The following is a 17,683-nucleotide window of genomic DNA, read 5'->3' as shown; positions in this document are numbered from 1 at the left end:
TCGCTAAAAATAAGATCTGTCTTCAGGAACACAGAGCCTGCCGTGTAAATGTCTAACTTTGGGGGTCTGTTTTTCAGACTTTTAAAAGTTGGAGGAGATGCAGTAGTCTGGGCCACTCCACCAGAGTCTAACATACTGAGTGTCAGAATGGTGTACGGGTTAAGTGGGAAAGGCCTACAAAGAGAATTAGGACTTTTATTTTTGTTCTCATGAATAATTTAAATCAATTTCTTTAATGGTTTGATTTAGTGACTGCCCTTGGTAAACATTATTCTTCGTGCTCTTGGGAGCGCACCTTCTATTACACAAGGAATAGCCTCCATACATAACTTTGGAAAAGTCCTTCCTCATGGTAAAAGAAAACACCTTTAAATATGCATTAAAATATTTAATAAAATACGTGTGTGTGTATGTATATGTGTGTCTCAAATGTTCACACCTGAGACATGTTTGCAATCAGTACATTCCTTTAGCATCTTTCTCATTTAGAGGGCGCTCAAAGTAGAGGGGACAGTATTTGGAAAAGAAACATCATATTCCTGTGACCTTTCGGATTCTTTTTGTTGTTGTTGTTCCTTTGCCTGAATTAAGCATCGAAACCACCTCTCCACCAAAATAACAGAAGTCGAGGACTGACAAGAGCACTGTGTCAAGGTCCCTGCACTGGGCTCTTAGATGATGAATGTCAGGAGTGAATTCTTCAGTAGAGCAGGTTCCTTTCACGTAAAATTGAAACCTCTTATTTGCCTCATGAAGTGAATCCTGAAAGTGTCAACTATGTTAAGATACATAAATGTAAGACTATACAGTTTTTCATCAGACTGCCATTGTTATGGAAAATATTGGAGCAAGGACAGGATGTTGTATGGCTGACAGGCTTGGTGAGGGTCCTGTGGTAGCACTTGTGAGGTGGCTTTCTGGGGCCCAGGACAGCGACTCTGTCCTCAGTTGTAACTCTAGCCTTCCCCAAACTTGAGTAAATAAAAGCCTTGTGAAGATGGGCGTTGAAGGGAGATGTAAGAGATTCATGAGCTGATGAAAGAAATGTTGAAAGAGGCTTTCCATATATTTTTAGTACTTTAGTACTCAACACAGTTTTAGAATTTTGGAATGGACGAAATGCTTCTAGCATGCTCAACTGACCATTCTTGTCCACCTTGTATGGGGATGGGGTGAGGGTAGGTGAGTGGAAGGTGGGGAAGTGGGGTTCTAAACTTTCTTATCAAGAAGTAAGAATAATGTTAGTCTACATAGAGGTGCTCCAAAAACGTCACAGGCTTGAGTGGGAAAAAATCTATTTGGGGGTTTCAATCTTTGGCTTTCCTGTATGTAAAATGTTACATGCATATATATATTTCTGGCGAGAAAGGGAAAAGGCATTCAACAAGTTCTCTAAGGGAGCCCACGTCAGCCAAAGTTTCAGCCCTCCTGCTTGAATGAATGCCTCTTAAAATCTGCACTTAAAATAATATTCAAATATATGCCTGGCATATAATAGGTACTCAATAGCTGTTCTGTCTTCTTTTGTTATGTGTAAAATGGGGTGACATTAATACCTTATTAGCTTATAGTATTTCACAGAGTTGTCTGATAGTGAACTCTAGGGCATGCAAGGACTTTTATTCATTCAATAGTCCTTTATCCAGAACCTACTAATTATTAGGCCTTGTTCTACATGCAGGAGGTACTGTAATAAACAAAACAGATTCGGTCTCTGGCCATAGAGCTCAGAGTTCAGTCATCATTCTTTGAGAACTATAAAATGCTATAGTCAGAAAAGTATGAAGGTAGATATGTTTCCACATTGCTGTTCAAATGCATTTCTGTAATATGGCCACCCCTCACCTCCTTCCTTAAAAGAAAGAAAAAGTAAACCCTCATCCATGTTTGCATTGTCACAAGAGTACTCAAGTGCGGTAGTCTGTAGACCTGGGCTCAACTCCAATCTCTGTCTCTAACTAACAAGCCATTTACCCTTTTTTGTCCTCAGTTTCCTCATCACTATCATTAAAATTATGGGGCTGGGCCATGTGGTCCCTACTGTTCTCTGATGTCTGTCCGCATCCACACTGTGAACTCAGGGAGGGCCAGCTCCTTGTCTTTGTTATCTCTGTATCCTAGCACAGTGCCTAGCACCCTGGGGCTCTATCTCTGTTCATCTAACATACCCAGATCTAGCCATAGTGGAAATAAACCTCTCTTTATGTGCATATGACCTCGCATGTCCAGAAAGTAGTGTGACAGATACCTTTAGTGAATAATAGCGAGATATGTGATTGAACAGGTAATTAGGACCATTGGGAAGGACCCATGATTGTGATGAGTGCGATGTGCTGAAGGGTAGGGAAGGTTGGTTTTTTTATTCAGGAGCACCCTGAGAAAGAGGCTGGCCTGGCCTCTGCTTCTTACCTCCCCTCCACAGAGACAAGCAACCCTGAGTGATGATCCAGCAGCTGCAAGTCTGAGGCTTCTCTCTTGCTTTTGTTGTATATTTTGCAAAAAAGAGTGGTGGGAGGGGTGAAGTTAATGCGTTGAGTGTGAGTAATTAGTCATTCAAACCATTGACATTTACAATGACAGGATTTGAGTGCCTACGTTATTGTGCACTGCTCTAATAGTTTATCCCTGAAATTTTCTGCCTGTATAATGTTTCTTAAAATATATCACGGGAACATAAAAGATTTAATGCAGTGCTTTGTACAACCATTAGAGTTTGAAGTCAACTGAACCTCCTCAGTGCTCTATCCTGGATGCTGACTCTAATTCTGCTTCTTAATTGCCATTCAGAAGAGGGAAGGAGGGCGAGTCAAGGAGTTTGGAATCTGGTCAGCTCCAAGGCTGGCTGTGAGACCCACACAGAATGTTTTATTAAAATACATTTGCACACTTGAATAACTGATATATTTATTCGCAATGAAAATGGTGCAGTTAGAATATCAAAGGCCATAGGCTGGGGAAGCAAGTGTTCTGATTTTGCAGAGCCAGCCTCTGTGCTGATTGGAGGATATGCTTCCCACTAACACATATGTATACGTCTGGTCTCTTTCCCAGGTAGAAATTACAGGTGTCCTCTCTCTAAGATCTATCATGTAAACTTAAAATGTCATTTCATATCATTGGGTTTGTTATCTTTATATCTTGGGAACTTCTCTTATTTTCCAAGTAATGGTTTCAGATCCTCTTGGTTGACTTATATGTCAGATTTGATTCTCACATTTTACTTTTCTGATTCTTTTTGTAAGCCTGTTTTGCATCTTGGGATGCATCATTAAGACCCGCGAAGGATCTTATGACATGAGGGATCTTACAACAATGCATTTGCAAATGTTTCTCAACTTTAGAACTGCATGTTTTTATTGGGAAAAGTCTTGTGTATGCATGTGTGTATTTCCATCAGTTCTTTCCAAATATACAGAATGATAACTGTGCAGCATGTGCAGAGCAAAGTGAGCTCCATCTCCATCAGATGAGAATGACTTGGCTTACTGTCTAGTAGAACATTGTGTCTTATGGCTCTTTTTTGAAGGTTTGAGCCCAGTTAGGATTGTCTGATCTACAGATGGAGCTCAGCTCCATGAGTCAGCATACATTAGGAAATCCACATAGGATGTAAGCAGATCAGAAAGCTGATTGAGGAACTGAAATTACTTTGGTGCAGACTTGACACTTCCCAGACCTGTGAGATGTTCACATGTGTCTGTGAGGTGAGCATCCAGTGAACAAAAGATGAACCCAGCTGTCAGGTGACCTTTAACACTCCCACAGAATCTCAGCATGCTTAGGTATGGCTGGTATTACTCTTCATATTCCATTGTAACACCCCCAAAAGATGCCACAAAAGCACAGGCGATCGTGTAGGTATCTGGGAGAGCTGTAAGAAGGGTGACCTGAGGAAGATGGAGAGCAGAGAAGGTGCTCTATAGATTATGGAACTGGCCTTTTTTGCCATGAAATAATTCCGTAGTTGGGCAACTCTGTGATTCTGCTAGCCAAGCCTTCTAAATTGGATAAACTCTGTTTTTCAAGTTCTTTATCGAGTTGGCAGCGCTCCGTGTGTTTGTTGCCTGGACACCTGACTCACTGAAGCAGTGAGACTACACAGCAAATGGAGGCACTGCACGGACCCAGGAGGCTGAATGGCGTGGTGAGCAGACACCTGCCTCCCAGCAAGGAGCTGTGCTGATGCTCTGCAACATCATCTCCATTAGCATGGCCCCCTCCCCTGGGCCCAGCTTCCTCATTTTTCCTGGACCCTTCCCTCAAGGGCAGAGCAGCTGAATAGGCTTTTGGATGCAGTTTCTATCACTGCAGAGGAGTGCTTGACTTAGGATTCTTTTCATGGACTCTTTGTTTTCCACTTACTGTCTGGACCAGACTTCCAGAATCTCATAGTTGACCTGAAGCCAAGAAGAAAATTCTTGTGATGTGATTCAAGTTACTTACATGGCCCGGCCAGCATGGCTCAGTGGTTGAACATCAATCTATGACCCAGGATGTCAAGGTTCGATTCCCAGTCAGGGCACATGCCCGGGTTGCGGGCTCTATCCTCAGCGTGGAGCGTGCAGGAGGCAGCCAACCAATGATTCTTTCTCTCATAGTTGATGTTCCTCTTTCTCTCTCTCTCTCTCTCTTTCTCTCTCTCTCTCCTCCTTCCTCTCTGAAATCAATAAAATTATATATATTTTTAAAAGTTACTTACATGATGCTAAAGAATCTTAGAAGCTCCCCACCATCCTCAATCTGCCTAATTTCCCTGACTCCTCTTGTCTTATTTTTTTTTGTTGTTGTTTCATTTTCCATTTGTGATCATTAGAAAACAATTACAGTAACCCTCACCTACCTAGGGCATGATGCAGAATAATAGTTATGATGCCTCCAGGCAGTTTATCTAGGCACTTAATAATAAATACATATGTGATCAGTCATTCTGAAGATAGCCCTGCACAATAGGCTTTATTCCAATTTACAAAGAGGAAACAGAGGCTTGGGGTATTGAGGCCACCTGCCTTAGATCACACAGCTAAGAAGCGATAGGACTAGAATTTTAAGTCAGCTGTGCAACTAAAAACTCACTCCTTTTTTACTCTACCACTGTGCTTCAGATGAGAAAATGAGTGAAAAACAAAACAAAAACAAAAAGCAGTCTCTAAATGCTGCTGAGGATGTGCAGCAGCTAGAACTTTCATACTCTGCTGGCAGGAATGTGATTGGTACAACCACTTTGAAAAACTGTTGACAAGTATCTACTTTACCTGAACATACATATACCCTAAGACCAAAAAACAGACTCCCAGGAACTTTCCCATCAGAGATAAAATAATAATAAAATGTGATATTTTTACACAATGGAATTCTCTACAGCAGTGGAGAACAATCTACCACTACATTTGACACATGGATGACACCCAGACATAATGTGTGAAAAGAAATAAAAGAGTATGTATTGTGTGACTCCATGTGCTTAAGTTCAAAACCAGATAAAAACAAATATGTGGATTAGAAATGGTTACATTGGGGTGGGGAGGTATGAGTAATGGGGGTAGTAGGCCAAAAAAGGCTCCTGTGATGCTAGTCATGTTCTCTATAGTGATCTGAAAGGTATTACTCAGGTGTGAGTTGTGTTTACTTTGTAAACATTCTTTGAGTTGCAGCCTCAAGATTTAAATATTTTACCACATATATATTACATTAGAATTCCTATTCCCCAATAATAGTGGTAATAATAATGGTAATTATAATGGTAGCTGCTAGTTATCAGACCTCTGCTAAGCCATGGTTTTCTCATCTATAAAATGTAGAGAATATTAGAATATGCCTCATTGCTTTCTTGTGAGGAGACAGTGAGAGAAGTCACATCACATGATTGGAAGAGTCCCTTTAATTAATATCAACGATTGTGGTTATATTCCCACCACTATTTGGGCACTTTATACACTAGATCCTTCTTACCACCTATGAGGCAGGTGGCATTGTTCCCATTTTTTCAAATGAGAGAATCTAAGTCTCCTATGATGTAAGTTTCTTCCCCGAGATCACACAGCCAGTCAATGGCAGGGCATGATTCTATTTCCAAGCAGTTGATGATCAATTTCAGAGGAGATGGAAGCCCTATCATGAAGGATGAGTAAGAGGTGGTAGTAGGACAGAATGGAAAAGTGGGACTGATGGGCTGCATTTGAGGCCAGGAAAATTGGGTGCAGGCCCAGACTCTGCCCCACTTTCTCCTGATGACAAAGAAGTCGCTGGAATCCATCTCAAACTTGAGTGTTCTGAACTAGATTTGATTCTCTTCAGTGTCTTCCAGCTCTGAAATTTTGTGATTCTCCATGTTTATCATATGGTATTGGGCATCTTCATGACCTAGTTCTATGAGCTTAAACCCATTTTCCATAAAAACCTCATCCTAGCATCATCTTCTTAATACTTTCCCCTGAACCCCGCTATCCTATTAGCAGGGTTAATTACTCCTCTACTACATGTCTATTGTCCTTCTGCAATCCGCTTGCCTGTCTGTGTCCTCTGTAGACAGTAAATTCCTTGAAGGTAGAGACATTTGTGGAAATCTTTGTTTAATTATCTATTTAAATCCAGAGAAAGTTCTTTTTGAGTAATGTGTGGAAGGACAACCTCGGGATGTGCGGGACCTAAGGTGGAAACCTAGAGTGAGCTTTTCCTTCCTGGTGTTTTATTTTAATAGAGGTCCAGGAGAAATAGTGACAAAGTGGCTAGGTTGAAATAGCAGTAGATAGACTTTGTAGTTCCCCAGTAAGTGATCATGAAATCTGAAGTTTGATCAGTGATTAAGCATCAGTGAAAATCTAAACCCTTTCTATATGAAACAGCTCTACTTAATTTGATGTCATTTCACATTAGGAGATAGTTAATAAACAGGTACTGTATTTGATCTTATGAGTATAGCCCTCTATATTTAGCTTTTTCAGCTTTAATGGAACTATAATTTTAATCATGATTATTACTTTACATTTTAATTATAATTTGGTGTGGCTTAAGTATACATTTCTGAGAGTGATTGTGTAATGAAAACAGGAATTAGCTTTTCATTAACAAAATAATGGGAGAGTTCCCACTGCATGCTAGTCTGTGTTCAAAATCTATGGGCTGGCCTAAAAATAGCAAGGGGATTTTAACATTTTGGTTTAAAACATGCTTCTAAATTGGCTATGTTCACAACCCAGTCTCTTTTGCTCCATCTTGTTCTATCTTGTTCTCTTTTTCTTTTCAAAAAATTAAATTAAATTAAATCTTGAAAAATACTTTAGTCATATCTTTGAGATTTCAAAAGGCTTATTTTTGTTATTTTTATTTTTGTCTAGATAATTAGCACCATGGAGCCTCAGGTGTCAAATGGCCCGACATCCAATACAAGCAATGGACCCTCCAGCAACAATAGAAACTGTCCTTCTCCCATGCAGACAGGGGCAGCCACAGATGACAGCAAAACCAACCTCATAGTCAACTATTTACCCCAGAATATGACCCAAGAGGAATTCAGGAGTCTCTTTGGGAGCATTGGTGAAATAGAATCCTGCAAACTCGTGAGAGACAAAATTACAGGTATGTTCTTCCTCAACATTCTAGGCTTGGAATCTGCAGCTGTGATGTTCCATTAGATGTGCAGACCTTAGTAGAAATGCATGGTGATGCATCTGAGTGTCTGCAGTGTGGATCCTGCATTCAAGGATGGCGTGGGCACACAGTCATAAACTCATACGTGTGTGCACTATAGAAAACCACACTGAGGATTGGTAGGACTGAGAAGATGAAGAATTTGGAGCTTCCTCAGCTTTACTTCCTGTGAAATAATACTTTGGTTTTATCCCCTTTTATTCTTAATCAGCCACTCCTTCCCTTTGTTCTTTAATTCTCTGTTCTGCTCTCTGCCCTCCATATACTACATGCTAGTTTTTATCTACTTATCCCTTTCCTCTCAAACATTTGGTTTGTGTGTGTCGATATTCTTCTGTGTGTGAGAGAGACAGTGTTAGGTGGACTTGTGGAAGGAGGTCACAACTGCCCATGTCCCTAGGGAGAAATAAACCCTAAGAACAGCAGATTACTCTGGAGTGAAACTACTCTGCAGTAGGAGGGAGATGCTCAATGGAGATCTGCATTTGAGGTATTTTATTTTATTTGTTTGTTTTGGAGATACTCTTTAAGAAGTCAGAGACTTTTTACTTGAAAGTGAAACAATACCTTATATAACTTCAGTACTTGAGGTTTTCAGGTTTCATTTTTCCCCACAAGCATTCATTGAGGACCTGATGACACTAATTATTGGGGAATTTCCCTACAATCTTTTTGGAAGTGAAAAAAATTTTTCTTGGAAAAATATTGGGCTACATGACAGCAGTGAGGTAACTGTTCTCTGGTACCCCACTCCTAAAATCATTCACACTCACCTTTAAGCATTTGTCTTTTTTTTTTTTTTTTTTTTAGTGTTGACTTTTATTTCCCTTTCTCTGGACAGTTTAATTGATGAGCAACTAACCTATATAAGAAAAAGGAAACTCTCTCATTAAAATAGGAAGCTATGTCATCTTGGTCTTAAATCAGAGAACTCAATGTATATGTGTGTGTGTGTGTGTGTGTGTGTGTGTGTGTGTGTGTGTATATATATATATATATATATATATATATATATATTCTTTAATTTTCTAATTTCCATGTAAATCTGTCCCCCATATAAATTAAGTACTTTTCAAAACCTCAAAACTAAAATAATTGTAAAAAATATGTCACATAATCAATCCTTCAAACATAATTTTCTCATCTGTAAAATTGGAAAATAATAGTTATCTCAACAAGTTTATTGTGAGGATTAAATGAGAGAATGGATATGTGCTACCTAGCACCATGCCTATTGCAGAGCAGTTGCTCATTAAGGAGAGATGTTCTTATTATAGATACAGTTAGTATGTTTCAAGGGCGTCGCTAGAAAAGAGAGATTTTATCAAGGTCTCCAAATAGGGCAAGGGCTTTGATGATCTTGCCCCAGAGCATTGGATCATCCATTCTTTAAACAGAATTGCAGGGAGAAACCAAGATGGCAGCATAGGTAAATACCTAAACTGCTGCCTCACACAACAATTTCAAAACTACAACTAAAAGACAAAACGGACATCATCCAGAACCACAGGAAGGCTGGCTGAGTGGAAATTCTACAACTAGAAGGAAAGAGAAAAGCACACTGAGACTCAGAGGAGCTGCAGGAGGCAGAGGTACTGAGACGCGTGCGCGGAGAGGGCGGGCAACTGAGTGCGCGGCTGGCTTTCTCAAGCAGGAGAAAGACAAAAGCTCCCAACTGCACTGAACTCCAGTTCCGGGCGAAACTCTGGGGACCCAGACTCACTCAGGAGAAACTGGACTGTCTGGCAGTGGGTGGAACTCAAGGGCGGCTTTCTCTCAGAGGTGCTTGCAGCGATTACCATGGGACACTGAGACACAGGGGCCTATTAGGGCAGGGCTGATGGGAAACCAATGCTGTCTGCTCCGCCCTGAGACTCCGTCCCATCCAAACTGAGCACAAGGCTTTTGCAGGTCTTGTCTCATAAGGGTGTCTCCAGCACAGAAGTTCTCCCAGCGTAGACACAGCTGATTCTCACAGCCAGTTGGCCTGGAGGTCAATTCCTCCCAGTGATACCAACAACTATCAAGGCTTAACTACAAGACTGTGCACACAGCCCACAAAGGGGTGCACCAAGTGTGTCCACCTCAGGTAACTAGGGAGGCTGAGCCACTGGGCCCTATAGGACACCTAGTACACAAAGCCACTCTATCAACACAGGGAAGCAGCCAAACTGCGGAGACAAAAAAACAGGTCACAAATGAAAGAAATGGAGGAAAACAAACGATTGCATATAGAGTTCAAAACCACGGTAATAAGGTTTTTCAAGAATTTTCTAGAAAAGGCTGATAAATTTAACGAGACCCTTGAGGATATGAAAACGGACCAACTAGAAATTAAGCATACACTGACTGAAATAAAAAATATTATACAGAGATCTAACAGCAGACTAGAGGATCGCAAGAATCAAGTCAAAGATTTGAAGTACAAAGAAGCAAAAAACACTCAACTGGAAAAGAAAAAGAAAAAGAATCCAAAAATATGAAGATAGTGTAAGGAGCCTCTGGGACAACTTCAAGCGTACCAACATCCGAATTATGGGGGTGCCAGAAGAAGAGAGAGAGCAAGATACTGAAAACCTATTTGAAGAAATAATGACTGATTGCCAAAACCAGTTTGGCTCAGTGGATAGAGCATTGGCCTGCGGACTCAAGGGTCCCAGGTTCGATTCCGGTCAAGGGCATGTACCTTGGTTGCGGGCACATCCCCAGTAGGGGGTGTGCAAGAGGCAGCTGATCGATGTTTCTCTCTCATCGATGTTTCTAACTCTCTATCCCTCTCTCTTCCTCTCTGTAAAAATAATCAATAAAATATATTAAAAAAAACTTCCCCCACCTGGTGAAAGAAATAGACTTACAAGTCCAGGAAGCACACAGAACCCCAAACAAAATGAATTCAAAGAGGACCACACCAAGACACATCATAATTAAAATGCCAAGGGCAAAAGAAACAGAGAGAATATTAAAAGCAGCAAGAGAAAAACAGTTAGTTACCTACAAGGGAGCACCCATACGACTGTCAGCTGATTTCTCAACAGAAACTATGCAGGCCAGGCACGAGTGGCAAGAAATATTCAAAGTAATGAATAGCAAGAACCTACAACCAAGATTACTCTACCCAGCAAAGCTATCATTCAGAATTGAAGGGCAGATAAAGAGCTTCACAGATAAGAAAAAGCTAAAAGAGTTCATCACCACCAAACCAGTATTATATGAAATGCTGAAAGGTATTCTTTAAGAAGAGGAAGAAGAAGAAAAAGATAAAGATAAAAATTATGAACAACAAATACATATCTATCTACAAGTGAATCTAAAAATCAAGTGAATAAAAAAAATCTGATGAACAGAATAAACTGGTGAATATAATAGAATCAGGGGCATAGAAAGGGAGTGGACTGACAATTCTCAGGGGGGAAATGGGTATTGGGGGTGCAGGAAGAGACTGGACAAAAATCGTACACTTATGGATGAGGACAGTGGGGGAGGGGTAAAGGCAGAGGGTAGGGTGGGAACCGGGTGGAGGGGAGCTATGGGGGAAAAAAGAGGAATAATTGTAATAATCTGAACAATAAAGATTTATTAAATTTAAAAATTTTTAATAATAAATACATAAATAAACAGAATTGTCTGTGCTCTCTGAAAGCCAATGTTTAGATTCCAGAATAATTTTTATATAATAGGATGATAATTCAAACCAAATTCAAACCAGTTAACCATATGATTCTTCCTCCCACTCCTGTATAGAAAATGTATTTTTGGTGTAGCTTTGCCTTCTAAATAGGGACTTTGCCAGCTATATTAGTGAATATTATTAATCACCTTTCAAAAGAGTTTCCTTAGAACGTAGTGAGGTTTTTGTGAAGTACTGATTCATGGTGTTTTTCCTTGTTTTCTAAAGACGCACATTTAAACAAGCAGATTCCTTTACTGAAAGAATGCTAATTTGGTAGTTCACCGAGTGCATTTGAATAAGAGTGACAGCTTCCAAGACAGCCTTTAATTTGGTATACAAAACCAAAATTGTCAACTTTGGTTTGTTTAGCACCCTCCCAAGCACAAGCAGAGACATACAATAGCATCTGAGCTTAAGGAAGAAGCTTATGGGTTGAAAGTAGAAATACAATTCAGGCATGAATTTATCATTATGCAATTTTTAATGCAGGCCAAAAAAGAGAATTTTATTTGCAGAGAACTTATGGGAATGAGGCAAGGAAACAGAGAGAGACTGTAGATATTTGCCCTCATTTGGTAGCAGTGTTTAATAAAAGTAGAACTCGTGGTTGTAAAGAGTGCTTATTAAATTCTTCATTTACACTACCTAATTAATTCTAGCATTTTAAATTAACAGTGAAATTGGTCCCTGCTGTACCATTCCATAGATGCAGCATATTTCCTCCATCCACCCGTTGTTCAGGTTTAATTGGCTACGCTCAAAGTCAGAGGAGGAGGGAGAGATGGGGCTGTGGAGAGATGGAGAAGGAGTGGGAATCGCTCTAATCGAAGGCCCTCTGAGCCTACAATTGGGGGTGAGTGACAACACAGGCTGGGAGAGGTGAGGGACCATAGCAGGCGAATAAAAAGGCTGCTGTGTTGGTTCAGAAGTCAGGGTAAAATGACATCATAGGTATTTTTGTTGCCCTGATTTTTAACATCCCAGTCCCCCTTTTCCTTCAACACCTCCTACAGATCTCAATGCATCTCAATCCTGTGAAGTTTATAAGGAGTTCTAAATATCCAGTGAGAGGATTGGGGGATGGGAGGTGGCAAAGAGGTAAGAATTCAAGATTAAGTGTTTCAAGCCCAAACCACTCTCTAAGAGACTATAATAGATTCCCCCTTAGAAGGTTCTAAGATAGGTAGATGATAGATTAGATAGATAGATAGATAGATAGATAGATAGATAGATAGATAAAGTAGAGATAGAATAGATATTGAGAGAGGAGAGAGACACACACACAGAGAGAGACAGAGACAGAGAGAGAGAGAGAGAATCTTTGTTGATGGTATTGCCAGCAGGCTGGATTCACTCCTGGCTGTGGTTGTCAATGTATTTTCCATTTGAGAACACAGAAGGGAAGTCAGGGCATGGACTTAAAGTGTTGTGATACTGAGGACATAATTGCTTTCATTCATCAGGTACTTACTCTAGTCCAGATACTTACTAAGGCCTGGACATACTTTATTTCATTTAACACTGAGAACAGCCTCCATTTCCTTAGATGAGGATACTGAAACTTAATGAGGGTAAGTAACGGAATTAGGCATCCCAGTTATTAGCAGATGGTGGAGCTGGGAGTCACCCCCAGTTTCCAAAAGCATGATCTTATCTGGAAGCATGTGCAGGGTGCTCCTGTCTATGCTAAGTGAAGATCTCTGCCTAATGCTCATTCCTCTAACCCAATGAATTATTGGGTTCCTCTGAGTAGTGGTTGCTGGCCACCCTCTGGAGAGTCTACCTAGTATGCACTGTGGCTTTAAGTACTTTCTTTTAAAAATAAGACTCTTGTGTATAACAGGAGGCAAAGATAATAATATTTATCTTCCTCTGAGAACACGCGTCAGCCTTCAGAGTAAAGCCAAATTTACTGAAAGTGCCAGGTTTAAGATTTCCTTACAGTGCTTTTGGACATCTCTGTTATTTATCTTCTCAGAGATACTAGATTTTCTTCTTTTTCCAATTGGGAAAGGACACTTATCAAGATAATCTAGATACCAGGGAGAGAAAACGTATGTCCCAAGTTGCTTTTGTGTGCAGCCATAGACATGTGATAACCCTGGAAGCTGTGTCCTTTCTTTTTCCCCTTCATCCACTTGCAGCCTCTGCTGCTGGAGAGAAAGGGAGGTGGACTGTGGTCAGCAAGGACTAGTGCAACCTAGAAACTCAGGCGAAGAACACCAAAACCCTCGGTGGACTTATACTATTCCCTTGGACTGCAGAGAATTGAATTTGTTTCTTATTTTTTATTTGGATGTCTTTTTGTTTCTTCAAGCTTTAAGATTGTGTTACTGAATCCAGGTTCCTAGACGATCAGTGTTTTAGGGGAGGAAACATATGGCTTAGGCAGGATAGAGTTAGGTGGAAAGGGTATGTCTCAAAGCCAGCAGAGCTGGAATGCTGAATTGCATTTTGATAATTGTCTATCTTATCACCCCACTCCAAAGCCAATAGAGAAAGGAGAAAAAAGGTAACAGAAAAATCCCCAGATATAAATTAGTGAACAATAACAAACAGTTTTGATCTACCCATCAGAGTTTGTGTTTATTTGCATCACAGTGATAAAAAAAATAATTCTATTTTTACTTAATGTCACTCTTCATGTACCCATGAAGTATCATTTTTAAGAGTAGTTTTCTATCCATTTCAGGCAAGTGAGAGTTCTGACGGGAGTTTTGAGGACAGGGTGGATGAAACTGATCATTATTGATTACAAAACTGAATATATGTAGTGGCTGGAATATGAAACAGACTATCAAGGCTGTGGATGGTTGAGAAAGGGTGAGGTCTGTGTTAGCTGGAGCTATTGGGGAAGCTTTGAAAGATATGATTCAGATTTAGGTAGAGGGGGGGAAGCAAAGGAATTGAGCTAAAATTCCAGTCTATGAACAGCAGCCTTTTTATTCTCCTGTGATTTGGACAAAGGAAGTGAAGCCAGGGCATGTCTTTGGAAGCAGCAGTTAATGAAGCAGCATCGCCAGGTGAAGTTAAGCATACCCCAAAATTAAGTTGGTCCAAAGTTGCAGCCCAACCAACAAAGATAACATTTTCTAAACCCCACCTCTAACCCATCTCCTCATTTCTTCCTTTATAACACATCTTTGGCTTAGTTAATGTTCTCACTCTGTGGAAAAGGCAGAATAAGGCCAAAAAAAAAAAAAAAAAAAAAAAAGACACTTCACTGCTGTGGACAGCCGGGTGAATAAGTACTCACTGCCTTTGTATCAGGAATCACATCTCTAATTAAAGGAACCAAGTCAGTTTTGAGTTGGTGACACTGGGTAACTTCCGTTCTTTTTTGGAAAGTGCTAATAATTCTGTGTGTCCCTCTCAGTAGATGAGATGTGGGACATGGACAACAGCAGTGGGATGGGAGGAGGGGAGTCTGTTACAGCATTGAGGCCAAGAGGCACCTGGAATTCAGTCTCTCGGGCTGAAGAGGGACAGGAGAGTGAGGGTTGTAGATCGCTTTAAGTTACCTCATTCACTGTTAAATAGGGACATTATGGGAATTTGATTGAGTTTTACTTCTGAAATAACTTTATAAACAATAAAAGGTTCTGAAAAATCCTGAAATACGTAAGTGCTTTGAATTCACTCCTGAAATGTTCATTCAGCCCTAAGGTGAGTTTATTGGCATAATTTCTTACAGCACATAGCAAAGAAAAAGAAAAATGACAACAGCAGCTTTTGTATGTTTTTGCGTGCCTTATGGGTGTTCTGAGCACTATTAAATGCTTTAAAAAGAGTAGCTCATTTAAATAATTATATTGGTGCAAACAATATATTCAATAAGGAGTTGATATCTAAAATATATAAGGAATTCATACAACTCAATGTTTTTTAAAACCAGAGGACCTCAAATAGACATTTTTCCAAAGAAGACATATAGATAGATGGCCAACAGACACATGAAAAGATGTTCAACATCACTGATCATTAGGGAAATGCAAATCAAAACCACAATGAGAGACCACCTCACACCTGTCAGAATGGACATTATAAAAAAGACAACAAATAAGTGTTGGTGAGGATGTGGAGAAGGGGAAGCCCTGTGCACTTTGCTAGGATGCAGATTGGCACAGCCACGATGGAAAGTAGAATGGAGTTTCCTCAAAAATTAAAAATGGAACTACCATATGACCCTTCCACTTCTGGGTAGATACATGAAGAAAATGAAAAAAAACTAAGTCAGAAAACTATATGCCACCCCTATGTTCATTCCAACATTATTTACAATAGCCGAGATATGGAAGCAACCCATCTTCATTTAAGACTCCACTGATAGATTAATGGATAAAAAAGCTGTGGTACATATATACAATGGAATATTACTCAGCCATCAAGAGAAGGAAATCTTACCATTTGCGACAGCATAGATCAACTTGGAGAGTAGTTTTATGCTAAGTGAAATAAGTCATACAAAGAAAGACAAATACCGCATGATTTCACTTACCTGGGAATCTAAAAAACAAAGCAAATGAACAAAACAAAACAGAAACAGACTCATGCACATCAGAGGGATATTCCTTAGTGACAGGAAGGGTAGAGGAAATAGTGGCATTTATCAGTACATTTTGCTGCTGGTTTTACAAATATGCTTGGTACAGTGCAATGTGTCTCCCAAATTCAGAGGAAAATCAGGCATATTTGCATTTGTCATTTTATCTATCACCTCTGTCCAGTCACCTTATATGTATTTCACAAAGAACAGTAAAATAATTTCAATTTGTTGACTTGGGGAGATATATTGTTGAGTGTGAATGGAAAATTTTTAAGTATGGAGAGGATTTGGCAGCCGAATGGGATTACAAAATGGAGGAATAGAAGTCTGCCTTATTAAGGGGAATTTGGAAAATGTCAGAAGGTTAAGTGCAACCAGCAGACCCTAATCATTGTGTCTCTTACACATCCATCAAGGGCAATCAAAGACCCCCCCCCCATCCTTTCTAATTAGGACAGGTTGGAAATTGAGTGAAGCTATGAAGTTTAGAGTTTATACAGATATAATCTGCTTCTATTGACACAATTCCCTCACCCCACCCCCAAGGATGGCAGTAGTCAGGTATGGTTTCCTTTTGCCCCCTGGCTATCGTCCTCTTCATCTTCCCTTCCGAACCAGACGATTCTGCCCTGCTTCCAAACTCGGATAACCAGGAGAGATGTCTCAAAGGATTTTTACCTAGGATGTGAATCAGGCCTGGGTATTTTAAGGCTTTTCTATTTCTGTACTTTAGCTGACTGTTTGGTTCGTAAGCCCAATTCCCTGTTCACCAGCCTCCTTTCCTTCCCCCCACACATACACACACACTCCCACACATGCTCACTTGCTCACTCCCCTCTTCTCTGTAAAATGACCTGGTTGATTGAGACTAGGAACTAAGCAGGAAAGTGATGTCAAACCGAAATTTCCACACATTATCTAAAAATGTAAGTCATCAGCTTCAGGGTAGGAAGAAAGCCTTTCTGAGATGTGTTAATGGGAAATTCACGTTTCTCTTGTCTTCTGGGAGGCGTGGTAGTGGTGATTTCCTTTTTCAATCTGCTCCCTCACCCCCATTCCACATCTCTCTTAGTGCTCTTAGCTGATGAGCTCTGTATGTCTCTAGTCCTTATAAGAAATAAAAATCTTTAAGTTGCCTTTTCGTTTTCTCTACAGTCCCCAAATGGAGCTTTGATAGAAGAAGATTTTTCTAGTTTGGAGAGAAGATAAAATTCAGATTGAGACCATATATTTGTATAAGGCTTTTACCTTTGCAGAACATTTTCAATCAGCCAAGAGTATTTATTTTGTGTCTGTCCTTCTCAGACCAGATAAACGTTACTCCCTTCTCTTCTCTGAAATTCTGTATCTGGGTCTGTAAGGAAGCCAAGAGGTTTAGACATAGTTTGGGCCCACGTATTGCTGCTAAAGAGGCAATGAGTCAGGGAAGCCAGGACAAATTACGGGCCCTACAGCAGCCTGCAGTCTGGATGGGGCAGGGAGCCTGCTCATAATGCATATCACGTACACGTCCACTTTGCTGTTTTATGGGCATTTTTGTTTTGTTTTTCACCTCAGCCCAAACTCACTCTTCCTGACCCTGGCTCTTATATTTCATTGGAAAGATAGCACAAACATGCTCTAACAATACAGCAAAGTTGGAGGTTTGATGGAATGCCTATTATGTGTCAGCTATATATGTTACCTCACTGAAGCTTTCTATCAGTTATGCATGATCAGTAGTATCATCCCCATTTTACAGATAAGGAAGCCAAGGCTTAGAATCAGTTAGCTGGACAGTGGGGCTAGATCTGTCTGACTGCAAAACCATGGCCATTCTG

General features: G+C 40.2%; 1 protein-coding gene across 3 annotated transcripts in view; it reads left to right on the top strand.

The window, feature by feature from the left end:
* The window catches only part of ELAVL4 (ELAV like RNA binding protein 4), a 94,111-nt gene that overhangs the window by 32,477 nt on the left and 43,951 nt on the right, over positions 1-17,683 (top strand). For all 3 annotated transcript variants that reach the window (XM_054720819.1, XM_054720818.1, XM_054720820.1), the window contains one exon: positions 7,335-7,575. In XM_054720819.1, the coding sequence (XP_054576794.1) occupies positions 7,335-7,575 (241 nt within the window). Of the gene's footprint in view, positions 1-7,334; positions 7,576-17,683 lie in introns of those variants that run through there.

Source organism: Eptesicus fuscus, chromosome 9 (genome assembly GCF_027574615.1).
Source record: "Eptesicus fuscus isolate TK198812 chromosome 9, DD_ASM_mEF_20220401, whole genome shotgun sequence".
Lineage (NCBI taxonomy): Eukaryota > Metazoa > Chordata > Mammalia > Chiroptera > Vespertilionidae > Eptesicus > Eptesicus fuscus.
Note: the sequence above shows the minus strand (reverse complement) of the source record. Positions and strands in the feature narration are given on the sequence as shown.